Source organism: Dermacentor silvarum, chromosome 10 (assembly GCF_013339745.2).
Source record: "Dermacentor silvarum isolate Dsil-2018 chromosome 10, BIME_Dsil_1.4, whole genome shotgun sequence".
In the NCBI taxonomy this organism is placed as follows: Eukaryota; Metazoa; Arthropoda; class Arachnida; order Ixodida; family Ixodidae; genus Dermacentor; species Dermacentor silvarum.
Window position 1 is genome coordinate 93,124,130 of NC_051163.1, and position 17,608 is coordinate 93,141,737.

At 47.3% G+C, this 17,608-nt stretch overlaps 2 protein-coding genes and 1 long non-coding RNA gene across 6 annotated transcripts in view; 2 read left to right on the plus strand and 1 right to left on the minus strand.

Moving 5' to 3' along the window:
- Nucleotides 1-9,098, minus strand: part of LOC119431695 (basic proline-rich protein-like) — a gene marked incomplete at its 5' end in the record, with an annotated part of 47,889 nt that extends 38,791 nt beyond the window's left edge. The window contains one exon of the mRNA XM_049657996.1: nt 8,955-9,098. Coding sequence (XP_049513953.1) covers nt 8,955-9,098 — 144 coding nt within the window. The remainder of the gene's footprint in view (nt 1-8,954) is intronic.
- A 202-nt stretch (nt 9,099-9,300) lies between these two features.
- Nucleotides 9,301-17,608, plus strand: part of LOC125940510 (uncharacterized) — a 467,947-nt gene continuing 459,639 nt past the window's right edge. Inside the window, exon 1 of the long non-coding RNA XR_007463712.1 lies at nt 9,301-10,301. This is a non-coding gene — a long non-coding RNA (uncharacterized LOC125940510). The remainder of the gene's footprint in view (nt 10,302-17,608) is intronic.
- Nucleotides 14,557-17,608, plus strand: part of LOC119466294 (uncharacterized PE-PGRS family protein PE_PGRS46-like) — a 422,307-nt gene continuing 419,255 nt past the window's right edge. For 2 of the 4 annotated variants that reach the window (XM_037726774.2, XM_049656762.1), the window contains exon 1: nt 14,557-14,854. In XM_037726774.2, coding sequence (XP_037582702.1) covers nt 14,782-14,854 — 73 coding nt within the window. In that variant the 5' untranslated portion in view covers nt 14,557-14,781. The remainder of the gene's footprint in view (nt 14,855-17,608) is intronic. The other 2 variants (XM_049656761.1, XM_049656763.1) reach the window with 1 other exon arrangement.

A 17,608-nucleotide genomic window follows, 5' to 3' on the forward strand; every position in this document is an offset into this window, starting at 1 on the left:
TTCACTCAGCGAGGAAACCTTAACACTGAAAAACCACTGAAGTAGATTCTGACATGGGCACTAAGTGAAGGAAACACTAAAGAAGAATGTTAAATGTCACAGTCATGAGCATGACTCAGCAAAAATATCAATGACTCAGCGAGAAAAGAAAAACAATCAAAAAGCACTGAAATGTGTTCGGACGTGGGTAAAAAGTGAAAAAAATGATAAATTTTATGGTTTAAGTCATAGTAATGAGTAGAGGCGGATCTTTAGGCATTAAAAAGCGCGTTTTAGGGCCCAAAATAGGCAGGCAAACAACGTTTTAGGCCTCCAACGTCGTAAATATAGGAACAAAATTTTTTTATACAAATGCATATAATTTCAAACGGAGACGTCCCGCAACCTGTATCTACGACAGGAAAACAAGAAATGTTATTGTTTATGATGGCACAAATGCGCCAGCAGTTGAGCATAGCCGTGCAATTGTCCCATAAAGCTGCTGGACTAATCACGATAAATTGGCTTAATTCAACAAGCACACTGCTCATATTCATATTGAATGGCCACTGTACTCAAGTGTTGCATAAATTGAAACAGGCATGAAAAAGAATACTTGAAAGCTGGGACTACTGGTTAAAAAAAGCGCAACTTATGTCTGCCTTAAGCAATTAATTAAGATACACCCAAAACAGGCAAATAAGGAATGCGAAGAGACTGCTATTTATTAAGAAATTAACATGTTCTTACACTAGGATTCTTAGGTACAACTCTGGCAATTTTCTGATATACAATCACATTATCCGAATTGTAAAGGCAACACGTCCCAACACTGCCAAATACACTTGCGCCCATTTGAAGAGTGCATACTTGAAGAAGTGTGTTTCGAGAGCATGTGGAACGTAGTCTAAGAACTACTGTGAAAATTGTCGAAACAATAGCAAACTACCACCATCTCAAGATTTTTGGATTCAAAATTGTGCTTCTTGTCACTTGGCATCTTGTACGGTGAGGAGGAACACTCGATGGCGGTGAACACCTTACAAAGTAAATTACAAACAAAACAAAAGCCGCGTGCACATCACATTCTTCCTTCTTCGTTTGCTCTTCACCTTCCTTTCCCCTGCCCGCCCTCCGCGGTTTCGCATTCGCCAACCGCTCGCGCAATGTCAGTGCGGCGGCGTATACTGGCGGCGCCTCCCATTTCACTGCTGCTAGCGGTTGTTTTCCGGGAGTTGGTTGAACTAGAGGACTAGGTTGAACCCCACGGAGTTCCGAACAATATTGCCCGGTAACATGAATGACGATCTCTAACTGCACTCGAAGGCGAAACTTGAGGCTAAATCGTGTTCATATAGCGCCGATATTTAAAATAAGCATTTATAGGCGTTTATAGGCATTTAGGAACAAACGCCAAAGTAGCCATTTATAGGCACTATAAAAACACATAAAGGCCTCCTTAACCTCTAATTCATGCTCAGATATCAACGTGGGGTGATAGGAGTGCAAGGAACAAAAGGCATTTGCCTAAAATGCGGTCTCTAGTCATGAGCATTGCTAGGCTTTCACCTGAAGGTGTCCTAGGCGTTCCTAAGGCACTCCTGAGGACTCATTACGTGAATGTCATGACATGCGTGCCATGTATGTCATGAAAAAGCGGCGTACGTGTTAGTGCTCTCATGGTCGTTTTGTTAACTTGGTAGGCTCTCCGCCAGTAGCGCACCCAGGGGGGGGGGGGGGGGGGGGGGGTTTACAGTGTGCCAATGCCACCTAAACAGCACTAATTTCAATTTTTGCACGGGAAATTGTCAAAAAATGCGCTTTTTGCGAGTGTGCAGACGATGGAGCGTCTTCCATCTGAGTTGCTGTGCTCAAATGCGCAAGGAAAGCCAAGAGGTTAAACAAAAGCGGGGGCTCAGCCAGCCTCAGGAGGGGTGAGTTCCAACCCCCGCAACCCCCCCCCCCCCGTCGGTGCGCCACTGCGCTCCGCACACTGCTTCACCTAACATCCATTCCCACAGGCGTGGTATCTGCCGGCTTTGTTATCGAGCGGCCGTGGTACGAAGCAAACGATTCGTCTTTTCGCAGACAGCTACGTATGCGTCTGCTTCGGCGCAGCTTTTGCCAACGCGGAAAAGACGTTTCTCTCGAGCTGGCGTAACCTCAATGCAGAATTTTGTTTACGTTTTGGCGGTATTCGAAATGCAGGTGTTGGGCGGGTAGCCGTCGTTTTAGGGAGCCTACATGCAACGCTGTTTTTGCATGTAGGCATGTTACATGTAGGCTCCCTAGATCGTTTGACGCGCCGATTCCCCGACCTCGACGAAACACATCAGGGCCTGCTGGCTGGTTTTTTGCGGGGTCGGTCGTCGAGAAGCACGTGATGTCGATCGTCTGGTCGTCGTCCTTGTTCGTTAAGAAAGCCGACACCGCGGTTCGCAGTCGAAAGCCGAAGTTGGCAAGCGCGTGCTGTCGACTGCGAACTTGTGGTGGTGTGGGAAAGGCCTTTTTCGTTTTTCTTTCGCGGAGCCTTCGGACGGTGCAGCAGCAAACCTGTTTGCCGGCCTCCGTGGCTTGGCTCGAAGTGCGGGCGCAGTATCTACTACGACTGACACGACCGTTTGTATCTACGCTGCCGTGGAATGGGAGGCGGACTCGGAACTCTCTAACGCCCGACTGTCCTCGGTGACGCAGCTGCTTCCGCTCAGGAAGCTTTGTCTCCGTGCTGATGCAGTCATTGACTCTGTGATCTCGCGTGGTAGCGCGGCCTTTAAATTCGGCAGCAGCAGCGGGTGCTTTCGTCGAGACTGATGAGAGTTCGAAGCGCCGGGGATGTCGTGGAGACGAACACTGCGCCGTGGACTAGCGAATTTATGACGTCACTGCGAACACTACGGAAAGGGTGACACCGACATATCTAATGCTGCTGAACCACCAAGTGGCGACGGCTTTTCATGGCGACACATTTGAAACTGGCTAGCAGAGTTCTAGCGCGTGACTGCATTTAACGAGTGGTACAACAACGCCAAATTCAGGAACGTCTACTTCCGCCTCTAGGATGGTGCTCGCACGTGGTTTATGAACAGCGAAGGTACCCTGTCATCCTGGCCTGAGTTCCAGCGCAAGCTACTGGAGACTTACTCCAGCCCCGATCGCCGGAAAAAACGCCTGATCCTCATTCATCGTGTATACTACAGCACGGTATACGGGACAATACGCAAATGAAGTAATACGTTCTAATCAGGCTAAACCCGCTAAGGAGAAACCCCTGGAGAAGCCTCACAATGTTAAGGAGAAGCTGTCACTATGTCAGATGGTTCATGCTGCGGACCTATCATGCCTGTGCTACTCTGCTGCTGAGTTAACAAAACCCAATATAAGACAGACCGCGGAGGCGTAGATTCCGGATTGAAAAAGCCGGCAGATGGCACGCCCTGCGGAGAATGGATGTTTTATACGAAGCAGTGCGCAGGTTGCCTGCCAAGTTTAATTAAATGACCAGAGAGGTACCAAGACCTAGGCGGCTGTTTCATGATCTCATGACCGCGCATGTCATGACATTCATGTCATGAGTCTTCAGAGTCGCTTTAGCTAGGCCTATAAAACCTTAATGCGAAAAGCCGTAGTCAAGCCTTTTCCTTCACTTAGCACCACATCTGAACCCATACCATCGATTTTTGAGTGGTTTATATTTTCCCACTAGGTTATTGTCATTTTTGCTGAGTCCATGGTCATGACTATGGGAGTTTATGAACATCCTCTAGTGTTTCCTTCACTTAGTACCCACGTCCGAACCCATTTCAGTGGTTTTTGGGTGCAAACTTTTTTTTGGCCTGAGTCACTATTCATTTTGCTGAATCATGATCATGAGGTGGCTTCTACCAATACCTTGTAGGGTTTCCATCACTTAGTACCCACGTCAGAACTCAGTCAGTGGTATTGTGTGTTTATCTTTTAAATGCGAAGGATTTCTTGGTGAACGTTTGTCACTTTCACAGTATCTATCTATCTATCTTCTATCTATCAATCTATCTATCTATCTATCTATCTATCTATCTATCTATCTATCTAGCCGCCTACGTCCTTGGTGATCTCATGGTTGTATCGCTAACCTGCTATTAACCAAAACTGGCATACTATGTCAACAGTGCATGACGAACATAAATATTAGGCTGTGACATGAATTTCATGACATGAGTGTCATGTAGGTCATGAAAAGCTGCCTACGCCTTGGTCCGTTCATGGCCGTTTCGTTAAATTGGTAGGTACCAAAATCGGCATAGTATGACAACAGTGTACGACAAAAGCAAATGATAGCTCATCACATAAATGTTATAACGTACGTGTCATGTAGGTCATGATAGAGCCGCCTAAAATGAAATGGATAAGCGAAAATAACGTTAACACTCAAAAACAACTGAAATAGATTCTGACGTGTCTACTAAGTGAAGGAAACACTAAAGAATAATGGTAAAAGCCATAGTCATGAGCATTACTCAGCAAAAATGACAATGACTCAGCGAGAAAAATAACACTAAAAACAACTGAAATACATTCTGACGTGTCTACTAAGTGAAGGAAACACTAAAGAATAATGATAAAGCCATAGTCATGAGTATTACTCAGCAAAAATGACAATGACTCAGCGAGAAAAATAACACTCAGAAACCACTGAAATGGGTTTCTGGCGTGGGTACTAAGTGAAGGAAACACTGAAGGATGGTGGTACAAGCCATAGTCATGACCATGGCTAAGAAAAAATGACATATGACTCAGCGAAAAAAGATTAACACTTAAAAACCAATGGAATCGGTTCGGAGTGGTACTAAGTGAAGGAAAATGATACATTTCAATTGTTGAAGGCTTGGTCATGAGCATGGCTAAGTGTTTTGCCCTTAAGGAGTCCTAGGTGTTTCTAAAGGGACTCCTGAGGACTTAATTATTATGTGAATGTCATGACATGCGTGCCATGTAGGTCATGAAAAAGCGGCCTACGTCTTGGTCGCTCTCAAGGTTGTTTCGTTAACTTGGCAGGCTCCCCGCACACTGCTTCGCCTAACATCGATTCCCACAGTGCGGGAATCTGCGTGCTTTTTTGCTGTCATTTTCATTTTTGCTTAGTTATGCTCATGTCTATGACTTCGCCCATCATCCTTTAGTGTTGCCTTCACTTGATACCCACGTCCGAACCCATTTTAGTGGTTTTGAGTGCAAATGTTTTTTCGTTGGGTCAGCTATTCTTTTAGGCGGCTGTTTTTTGACCTACATGACACGCTTGTCATGACATTAATGTCAAGACCTATCATTTCGTCATACACTGTTGTCATACTATGCCAATTTTGGTACCTACCAAGTTAACGAACGACCAGGAGACCGTCAAAGTGTAGGCAGCTGTTTCATAACTTACATGGCACACATGTCATGATACTCATGTCATGCCCTATCATTTATGTTCGTCATACACTCTAGTCATAGTATGCTAATTTCAGTAAATACCGAGTTAACGTTGCGACCATGAGAGGCACCAATACCTAGGCGGCTAGGTAGATAAATAGATACTGCCAAGTGGAAAATGTTCGCCAAGAAATGCTTTCGCCTTTAATATGTGTGCCACACAGTGTCACAAAATTTTACCTGTAGATCGTATAGCTGGTGTTAGACAACTGCTCTCCTATGAAGTCGCTTTTGCGACGAAGGAACACAAAACGCATGGAACACTCCGGTTATTGGGAACTGGAACCATGGGATTTGCATATCCAAACAATTCAAAACCTCAAGGACTGTCTTAAGGAAAGCTGTAAACTTACGACACGACCAGATGTTTTAAGCTGGGGCACGTTCTTGGAACACGACGGTATCCTTCCTGTGCTTTGCGCGCTGCTAAAGCGTTTTAAATGTGAAGCATTTCTTGGCGAATATTTGCTACTTTGGCAGTATTTATCTATTTATCTATCTAGCCTGGGACGTCTTTGTGCTCTCATGGTCGCTTCGTTAGCTTGGTAACTTAGTAGGTACCAAAATTGGCATACTATGACAAGAGTATATGACGAACATAAACAATATGTCATGACATGAATGTCATGAGATGCACGTCATGTAGGTCACGAAACAGCCGCCTACGTCTTGGTGCTGTCATGGTCGTTTCGATAAATTGGTAGGCACCTATCATGACCTATCATGTTGTGACATGTAATAATGTCAAATGGGTCATGACAATGACCCAGCAAAAAAGATTAACGCTCAAAACCTATGAAATGGGTTCTGACATGGGTACTAAGTGAAGGAAACACTGAAGGATGATGGTAGAAGTCATATTCATGAGCATGACCCAGCAAAAATGCCGATGACTCAGCGAAAAGAGATGAACACTCAAAAACCACTGGAATGGGTTCGGGCGTAGGTATACTAGTGAAGGAAACACTAAAAGATGACAGGAGAAGTCATAGTCATGAGCATGACTCAGAAAAACGACAATGATTTAGCGAAAAATGATTAACACTCAGAAACCCCTGGAATGGGTTCAGAGTGCGAACTAAGTGAAGGAAACGCTAATCTTCTTTCTTCTTATATCTGGGGTTTTACATGCGAAAACCAGTTCTGGTTGTGAGGCACGCCGTAGTGGAGGGCTCCGGATTTATTTTCACCACGAGGGGTTCTTTAACGTGCACTATACCGCAAGCACACGGGCGTTTTTGCATTTCGCCTCCATCAAAATGCGGCGGCCACGGCCGGGATTCGATCCCGCAATCTCGTGCTCAGCAGCGCAACACCTTAGCTGACTGAGCCACCGCGGCGGGTAAGAAAACACTAAAGAAAAACACGTGTGAAACTTCGCCATTTTTCCACCCATTTTCATTTAAATTAACTTATCATTTTACCTTCACACATTTATGTCACCTTCGCACATTTATTCTGGGGGTTTGACCACAAATGGGCACGTAGTGCCCGAAGTTGTCTGTTCGGGAACATACCCCAGTTGCGGATACCCAGTGAGAAAAGTTGTTTACTAGTCCAGGAAGTTGCCAGCAGCAAGCTATTAGGCCCATTGTCTCCGCTTCTTCTTCTTCTTTCTGCGATTTACCTGCCAAAATTCGTTCTGATTATGAGGCACGCCGTAGTGGAGGGCTCCGGATGAATTTGTCCACCTGGGGTTCTTTAACGCGAGATAGCAGTCATCAGATACGTAGTGGCACAAGCTAGCTGACAACTTGGTCACTGGGTGTAGAAGCTTAGATACAAACAGACATACCACGAAATGGGTAAAGACTGCTGATCGCATTAAAAAGAAACCGCCTTTATGCTTGCGATAACGCAAGAAAAGACAAAAAGAAGGCGCAACTAAGCTGTCAGGATGTGTAAAAAGTGAATTTTCTTTTAGATTGTTATTCAGTTGCGAAACATTTGGCCGGCCCCGAACGGATCAAGTTGGGACTCCGGACATCTGCTTAAAAGTTAGAACTGTACCAATAAAATCGGACCGGTTTTCCAACCCTACGTGTGATTGGCACTTCTAGTTCCATTTGTGATCGTTTTCATACAGAGTATAGCATTCTAGGGCGAACTTCTCCGGTTTTTATTAAAGAGCTTCTTTTTACTCACAACTTAAATTACATGTGTTTTGCTACCACGTAAAAATGTTGAATATGGCCTCTGCCATATTCAACAAACGTGAACTTATCACGAATGTGATCGAAGGGTATTATAATTATATGTCTCTCAAGTACCCGAATGCAACTTCGGAACACCGGGCTCGCAGCTTTCATGGCTAAGAAGGCGTGGTTTACATACCTTGCAACGACTACACACTATGTTGGAAACTTCCCTCGCTAAAGGGCTTTTTCTTTCTTTTGTACAAGGAAACGAACTTTAATTTCATCCTCTTATTGTTCCTAATTAGGCAATGCACCTACGCTGGTGCTTCACCATGGATTTTACTCCAACTTTTGCGTCTTGAGTGTCCACACTTTCTACGCCGCCGTTAATGGAAGATTGATCCGCGGCGGGAAACAAAGGCATATAGAATACATCATACGCGAGAGTGAAACCGCCTACTTCCGGCACACTCTGCTGCTACTGCCGGCTCTGGCTACATGCAACGAGCTCCTAACAAGGGAATTCTAAAAAACGCCACCGAAACCAACAAGTATCTGTGAATAAGCACATGTGCGTATTCACGACCAACGCTGAAAGTGGGGCTAATTATTTCCACAAAAAAATGGCGCTAGAGTATTCTCCTCCTGCACTTTGGCGCAGTTCCGTGTAAGCGTGCTTGCGTGTCTGTGAGTATTAAGGTGCGTGAATGCGCATGGTACGTGTACATGTGTCGGTGCGTCTGCTTTTCTACGCGCGCGTGGGCTTGTTGGCAAGTGTATGCATGTTTCTGCCTGTATGTATCTTTGTAAACGTATGGATGAGAGAACTACATCAAATGATTACAGGAAATCACACGCATGCACGCTCGCGCACGCGCGCGAGCACACACACCCACACACACACACGCGCACACACACAAACACACACACGCACGCACGCACACACACACAAACACAGTTCATCGGGGCAAGATAACCATTCGTAGTGTCTGCTATGTCAATTTCTTTCGGTATTGCTCATGGGCGCTAAGACACTGCACTCAACTGTTCGCAATGTGTGGAGTTCTTCCTCGAGAGTGCACATAAAAGGACTACACATTCTTCAAAGCACTAAATCACTACCGGCTCTTTCAGGGGGCTTACAACTTTTGTTCACAAAACGATCATTTTCACTGAAATATAAGGGGAGGTTTTCCCAGATTTTTGCTACCCGAAGTCAATCCTAACGTTACAATCGAATACCGAAATTGAAGTTGTCTTAAAAGGGAAATCATGCACCTAATTTCAATCGAGTGAAATGTTCTAGTGAAAGCGCCCGAGGGACGCTCGCTTTCACGGGGAGCGAACGCATGGCAGGGAGCAAAAGTGATAACTCCGTCATGCGAAAGGCCCAGGAGACCCAGCAGGCCCAGGAGGCCCAGGAGCCCCAGGAAGACCAGGAGCCCCTGGAAACCCTGGAGGCCCAGGAGGCCACGGAGGCCACGGAGGTGCCGGGGGACCAGGAAGCCCAGGAGGCCCAGGAGGCCCAGGAGGCGCCGGGGGTGCAGGAATCGGCGGGGGTGGTGGAGGCGACGGGGGAGCAGGAGGCGCCGGGGGCGCAGGAGGCACCGGGGGCGCAGGAGGCCCCGGAGGCCCAGGAGGCGCCGGAGGCTCAGGAAGCACCACAGCACGAGGAGGCGACGGAGGTTCAGGAGGCGACGGAGGCCAAGGAGGCGCCTGAAGCCCAGGATTCGCCGTGGGCCCAGGAGGCACCAGAGGCCCAGGACGCCCCCTGCCCCTGGACGCCCACGAGGCCCATGAGGCCCCGGGAGGAGAGGAACGTTCAGCTGTGACACCAAATGCGTATCTAGGGACCGGGTGCAGGGGGAATTGGCGACTTAATCTCCCACGCGAAAGGAGGAAAGCAGGAAGGCAGCGCTGGAGGGAGGGGGTGGGGCTCCTACTCTGCCGCAACTGCGTACTTGTGCTTTGCTCGGCTGCGGGCAGTCGCGCGCACGGTATCTTGAAAGTGATCTCCACATGGCTCTAAACTTTGTATGTGCTGTGCTTCCCTCGCTCAGTTTCAGTTGAACCGATAGACCGCATGAACCTTCGCTCGCTGCAGCCGCGCTTGCTCAAGCCAGCGTTCTGACAGTGGTCTGCATTTATCGAGTGTGACCTATTCATGTTCGCTTGTGCGCGCTGACACCATGCTTGTTCATTCAGGTAGTAATCGAATGTCTCCAAGTTTATACTGCCGATAAAACTACTATTCTTACTCCGTATAGCTCTCTACTAATTTGCTATCGTAATTGCTGCTTTGCCTTTCTGGCGAAACTGCAACTTTTTCATGCATCCGGTGGTCTTGCGTTACTTTAGAAGTTATCTTCTTTTTTTTCGCTGGACGCAACAAAAACTCTCCCTTCGCGTACCTTTCGCGGTTTCCTGCTTTTCGTGATGAACGCAATAAAAAGTCACCCCTAGCGTTACAATCGTGATTGCATTACAATCGAGGAAATACGGTATGTACCTGCCTGTGTACTCCCGGCCAAGGTATTATTTTGGTTAGTCCCGGTATTAACTGCCTTCCATTTCTGTGTCCGTTAACATGACCCTTCTCGATTAGGACTCTTCTATGTTATATCAGCAGCATAAGTTGCATCATGTGTTTTCCCTTACTCCAAAATTTTCTATATACGAGGTCTTTTTTCAGCTCATATGGTACACCTTCGCTGACCCCTTCTTGCATAGGTCTACCACCAATCCTGCGCATCATGTACCTGAGTGTTCTATTCTCTCTCTGCTGACTTCCCAGGTCTTCCACGGGTACATCAATTTGCCTTACTATTATATGCGTGTTCACCTCTTGTTCTTTATTCACTTTACTGTGGTCACAGTTCCTAAATCTGTTTGATGGGATAGGTTCTCTGAGCGACTATGGGTCATCGACTCCTCTCGGTCCCGGTATATTTCCTAAGATCAGGTGCTTCTACGCACCTGGCTGTCACAATTCCTGTATAGTACGGTGTAAATATATAGACCTTAGCCTCCGCGAGGTATCTCACCGAGCTGTCCAGGGACATAAGTGGTTTCACCTCTCCCGTCATGCTTTTTGGAGGTACCAAACTTTTCCTTACTAGCACAGTGTCCGCACCCGTGTCTCGTAATGCAGTAGCCTTCTTTCCTTCTTTACCTTCTACCGCTTACATATGTCGCTGTTTACTCTCGACAATGCATGGCTGCATTTGCGACCTCTAATCTTTCCTTTTCTTCAGACCTGCGAGCTTCACTAGGCGCTATAATCGTGGACGCTTCTCGTGGTCTGCGTTTGCATTCGTCAATTTTGTGTCCGCTCTTGTTATATTACCGTTCACGTTGGTCGTCATGTCCCGCACGACAATGAATTGTCTGATGACCGGGACGGTCACGGAGGAAACAGCTCTGCTGTCCCTATGCGCCCATCCCTTTGGGGTTTCTCTTTCCGCTCATCTTCCTCTGAAGTGGGAGCATCTTTAACACCCTTTCCTAAATTTCTGAATACCTGCGCCGCTACAAATTGGTCTGTTTGCTCTGTCATCTCCTCCACAGTCTTTCATTTTCTCTCTTTCAGAAATATGGTCAAATCATTGGTACATCTAGCCAGGAATTGCTCACCCACAACTTTGTCGTGAACTCCTTCAAATGTTTTTTTTACGTTTCGGCTAGCTCTATCCACCTCTCAAAATAGTTTGTCAGATGGCATGCGAGCTGCTTTCCCATTTCTGAATCTTCTGGTTCGCACAGTGTGAACTTTCCGGAAAACCGTTAGTGGTCAACTTGAACCTCTGCAATAAAGTATTTTTTTTACTTTTTCACAGTCTAACGATTCTTCCGCTGGCATCCGGCCAAACAGACTCAGAGCCTCCCTACTAAACACAGGCTCAGGTCGCTGGCCCACTTGCTCTTCACCCAGCCTTGGCCGACTGAGATCCTCTGAAACCGATGCAAATACGCATCTAGGTCATCTTTTCGCTCATCGAAAGGTGCCATTATTTTCCTGCGGTAAACTTGTCTCGCTCTGTGAGACGGTGAGTGGGATGACGCCGACCTTGATGTGCTAGTTGCTTCACGGGAAGCCGCATTCATTTCCGCTAGATTAATCATCGCCAAGATTTCTTTTAAATTCGAAGCATTTCTTGGTGAACATTTGCCACTTTGACAGTATCCATCTATCTATGTAGCCGCCTACGCCTTGGTGCTCTCATGGTCGTATCGTTTACTTGGTAGTTATCAAAATTGGCATAGTATGACAAGAGGGTTTGACTAACACAAATGATAGGTTATGACATGAATATGATGACGTGTGTCATGTAGGTCATGAAACAGCTGCCTACGCCTTGGTGCTCTCATGGTCATGTTAACTTGGTAGGTACCAAAATTGTCATAGTATAACAACCGTGTATGATGAACTTAAATGATACGTCATGACATGGATTTCATGACATGCATGTCACGCAGGTCATGAAACAGCCGCCTAAAACGAAAATGACCCAGCGGTAAAGCCGGCAGATCCCACACCCTGTGGGAACCGATGTTATGCGAAGCAGTGTGCGGAGAACCTATCAAGTTAAGGAAACAACCATGACGGCACCAAAACGTAGGCGACTGTTTGATGACCTACATTACAAGCATGTCAGGGAATTCATTTCAAGAGTCCTGAGGAGTCTCTTTGGCTAGGCCTAAAAGACCTTAAGGGGAAAGCCTTAGTCATGCAAATTACTATGTCTTCGATCATCAATCTTCAGCCTTTTCCTTCACATAGTACCGCCGTATCTCGGGAAGTTTCGATAAGGGGTGGCATCCATGACAGCACAGCAGTCGCAGGAATAGTCGAAGAGGTTCGCATCCTAGACAGACAGGTAAAGGGGTGACGAGAGCCTCCTCAATTGTTCCGTAGGTTGAGGTGCAACGTGGAACACCAAGACATGTTTTCAGCATCGGCGCCAGTGCACTTTCCAGTGTACGCAAGCATGACAGGCTCATACTTGATAAAACTGGCAGGCTATACCGAATGTAGCCGACGTAGAGAGCCTGGTACAGCCGGAGTAGCGAATGCTCAGATGGACCCCACTTCCTACCTGCCAGAAAGCGAAAAACTTGAGCAAGCCCAGTTAATTTTTTCTTTAACATTGCCGCATGCTTGGGCCATGAAACACCGCGGTCAATGACAACGCCGAGGTATCTGTGGTGGGTGACATATGGGATGGCATTGCCATAGACCATAATTGGATACCAACACATAAGCTTCCGTGTGAACGCTATCGCAGCGAACTTATCTGGGGCCAGTTGCAGTCCTTGACACTGCAGGTACTGAGACGTTAAAGAAACAGATAGCTGCAATCTTGCACGAATTTGCGGTAGATAAGGAACATGTACACTATACCTGAATAAATCAAGCAGGCTAGTTGACTATTTGTTGCTACCCCGTTTCAAAGGGAATTCCAATAAATCATCATAATCACCATCATCCATCGGTGACGAAGAAGAAGCGTGACGTCGTTCAAACGTGCTAGAAGCACGTTCGCGTTGTGCTTTCGCGCATGCCGTGGCGGCGGGAAGTGACGTGGTGGTTGACGCTACTACCCCCACGATTCAGGCGTAGTACAAGGTCGATTCACATAGGTCGCGAAGCTTCGGGCGGAAAGAGGTTCAGAACGAATTGTCAATGACATCAGCAAGGGTGGTTATGGGAGCAGCGATTGAAGCGTGACTATGTTTGGGGGGAACAAACATTGAGAAAGAAAAAAGCGTTTTATAAATGAAGAGATACACAGATAGATTCATTCAACGAAAACAAAGTTCCTAATAAATTTTATATACGCGTGGCGAGAAATGAAGAGACAATTCTGTTTTACCTGATCATTATCAATAAATACCTTTTTTCAGCGCCACCTTAAGAGCGCCCACCGATAGCGGCGGGCGTTGAAGCCGCTATCACTTGCAATGCAATGCAGCTCTTGAAATGTGCAGAAATTCGCGCTCGTAAAGTTCAACTGTTACAATACGCCCCCCTCACATGTTGTGTTGTTTTGCTTGCCGACGTTTGTCTAAATTTGGTGACGCAGGTACATTCATTGTTTCTTAACCTGTTCAGTCAAAACAGTAAGTTGCGACCGCCAGATAATTGATTAATTTAGTTGTTTTCGTGCGACAGCGCTGGCCGACGGGCTTGCCGTCCGACGGAAGGACGAGCACTCTACGCCCAAAGCATTCGTCGGCCTCCAAAGAAAGTATGTTCTGTGCAGGGATGTGATTTCGACACCGGTACTGCTGACCTTTTCCTGCATCGCTTCCCGCGCTGAGAGCTCAGAACGCCCATCAAGTCGTATGGCGGGGCATTTGAATAAACAGGTGTAATGGCAGGGCTCCGAAAACAAATTTCGCGCCTTGGAGAACAAAATGCCGTCACTTCTGTTTTAACGGCTATGACGTCACATTATTTTTTTATTCCGCCGGAAGTGTTACCTCCTCACAGAGATGGCGATAAGCCCCATGAACCGCCGATGAACCGCCATGTTTTGAACGTATGGGCTTCTATGGAAGCTTCGTTACCTAAAGTCCCTATATAAGAAAAGTATCGCCATCCTTTGATAAACGCCGCTTCTCTCTCTCCCGTATCTCCGATTGGACGATGATAGCGCGCGCTTTTCACTTCTTTATATTTTCTTTTTTTCCGCCTCAGAGCCATGTTGAAAGTCCTCTGCGCAGCTGCAGTCGCCGGCGGCGGCGGCGCACGCCCGGCCTGAAAGCTTCAACGTGAATTTTCTAGGTGCGCCACCGTCGACTTGGCTTTCGCAAGCAAAAAGTAAAGAAAAAAATGCAAGCGCTTTGGGAGAGGAGGCGGCGGAGGAAAGAGTAGATGGCGGTACTTTTCTTATATAGGGACTTTATCGTTACCAGGTATATCTACCTTGCGTAATACCTCATGCTCGGTTAATTCTCAGTCAGTCATCGTTCCGACGGTGTGCCGTGCGCGTTTGTGTCCAATGTGTGACAAGGTTACCGCGACTACGGCGTGACGTTTTAGTACCGCAACAGAGGAACGTGAGGATTCTCGCTTCGCTTGGCGTGGTATTTTGGATTCGCTGCGCTACATCGCCGTTCCTACCTGCGACGACCCGCCAGAGGTGTTATATATTTTATTTTCTCCCTGTGTTGAGCGTTTGGTTGCTCGACTGAGAGGATTCCCGACATGGCACGCGACGGCAGCTTCTGCGGGCTTCCGGCTTTGGCGGCGACGGTGATCGTCCTCGGCTGTCTTGTCGGTGAGTGTTTATTTTTTGGGCCGTCCCGTTTCGGCTGCATTGTTTTAGCGAGCCTCTGAGATCCGTCTCACACCGTGAACACGGTCGCAGGAGAAAAAAGAAAAAGGTGCGGCCTGCCGCGTGCATCGAAAATGGTGTCATCCGCCGCGGCGCACCAGCACAAAAAAGCCAAAAAAAGCACAAAAAAGCCGCGAATCGGCATAAAAATTCGTCAGGAATGTGCTCGGAACGCCGTCTTGCGTGGAAGCTGAGGAGTCCTAACCCCGTCCGCTAGGGGGGCTTAAGACTAACCGGCATAGGCAATTGCGTGAGTCAAAACACCTCGCATGATTTAACCTTCACCAGCAACACAGACAATACCATCTGGGAGAATACGGAACTTAATATTGGGAGTGATGATTACATTCGCTCCATTACGGTACCCTCCACAGGCGACAAAGGGAAAAAGCTAAAAAATTAAGCGCAATAAATAGGACGCTTTCCGGTATGTTTGGAATAGACGTGAACCCACACCCATTACAATACATGAAGAGTGGATATCCACTCTTCTCAAAGACGCAGCTAAGACAACCACGGTGGTAGAGCAGGAGGAGGACGAGCTAGCTCCTGATGCTAAATTGGTGCATACGTGGTCTGCGGAGCAGCGCTTGCAGAAACGCTAGCTCGCGTAAAAACACAATCGTGGCCTACGCGAACGCCTCGCCCAACTCGAAAGGGATATCGAGAAATACTCACGACGGCTCAATCTGGAACACTGTCACCAGCTATAGGACCGCCTTAATGGCCAGGTAGGATGCAAAAACACCTGGTTCGTGCTTAAACAGCTTATTGACCCCACTAAGACTAGAACAGCATCACAAAAGAAGCTTCAAAGAATCATACACTCCTTTCCGGGAGATAATGATGCCCTCTTTGAAGCTCTAAAATACCTCTACTTCAATACAAGCACCGATATTCCCCTGCCTGTAGGTTCTACCGGAAAACAGGGAATTGGACAGTGAAATTATGGAATTTGAAGAACGTGCTGCCCTAAACAGTATCAAAACTACAGCGGCGGCTGGCGAGGACCGTATCACTAATAAAATGCTACGTAACATAGATGATCAGTCGGTTACTGAAATCACCAACCTTTTCAACATACACTGGAAAGAGGGGACTACACCCACCAGCTGTAAACATGGAAATGTAATCTTCATAGCGAAACCAGGCAAGATGCTGGGACAGGAAAATGTCCGCCCCATCTCCTTAACCTCTTGCCTTAGGAAGGTTATGGAACACGTCTTTCTTAACAGACTGAATGAGTAGACTGAAAGCAAGAGGCTACTGCCCCACACGATGATTGGCTTCAGGCCAAATCTGTCCACCCAAGACATTATGTGGCAGATTCAGCAAGTTATCTTACACCCGAGCCCTGTAAGAGCCACCCGTACCATTCTAGGGCTATACGTGAGTAAAGCGTTTGACAATGTATCACACGCATAAATACTTCAACACTAGCAAATCTATCCCAAACGAATGTCGGGGAGCGCACTAATGTCTACATTACACACTTTCTCAAGGATCGCACTGCGGAAATACGCCTTGGGGACATTAAAGGCGGATATTTCAATTAGGAACAAGGGGCACCCCTCAAGGTGCGGTCCCCTCCTTCTTCGCTTTCAACGTTACCATGCGAAACCTGCCCCCATTACTGGAAATGATCCCGCGTATCGAGCACTCCATCTACGCTGATGACATTCAACCGCGTGGCAATATCACCATCTGTACCAACAGCGGTTCGGATGTTGAATTCACGGATGCACTACAAGTGGCCGCAGACACCCTACAAAATTTTGTGCGACAAAATGGTCTTGCGGGCTCCCCGACAAAATCTGAGCTTTTTGTCATGCGGGATAAATCTACGAAACCCGCCACGGAAAGGGAACTCACTTGCCCTACCCGAGTCAATATGAAAGACGGCCCAGTTCCGCCAGTATTGACAAACAGAGTCTTGGGCATACTAATTCAACATAATACTCGCGATTCCGAGGCTATTTCCCTAAAACAGTTGACAGCCCACCAAATATCTGGCCTTCTTGGACGAGTAGCACCACGGTATGAAGGAGGCCGATCACTGTCTCCTGACGCGGGTATTCCTAGTCGTTCGCATAGTGCACTCCTTCCCATACTACCAACTGCGGCTTTCGGAGAAGGAAAAGGTCAACAGTGTCACCCGCACAGCTCGTAAAGCAGCCCCCGCGCTCCCTAGGCATGCCAAAACTGAGCTATTACTTGAGCTAGGGGTATACCATGCGCTAGACGAACTCATGCAAGCCCATAAAACGTTCCAAAGTGAACGACTATCCAGCACCGCAACCGGCAGGGTCATTCTGGGTAAACTAGGGCTTAATTCTGTTATGAATTCGGCAGGACGAAGCACACTAACCACTGCGGTCAAATGCGAATTGATTATCAAACCGTTACCCAAGAACATTCTTCCTGGGAGACACGACAAGAGGCGGTCTGCTAGAGCCAAGGCCCTTCAAGAAAGGTACCAAAACATCCAGCACACTGCGTATGTCGATGCGGCAAAGCAAAATCACCAAAATTACGTAGTGAGAGTCGTGACCGGAGAGGGACGCCGCGACCATTAGAACACCGTCAACCGAGAAGCCAAAGACCGCCAGATGAAAGACTACAGCAAGCCCTCGTGGCCAGGGCCGAAAGGTCGCTGCTGGAGAGGCGCCATCCTAAGAATCGGGCCTAGGAGTTGTT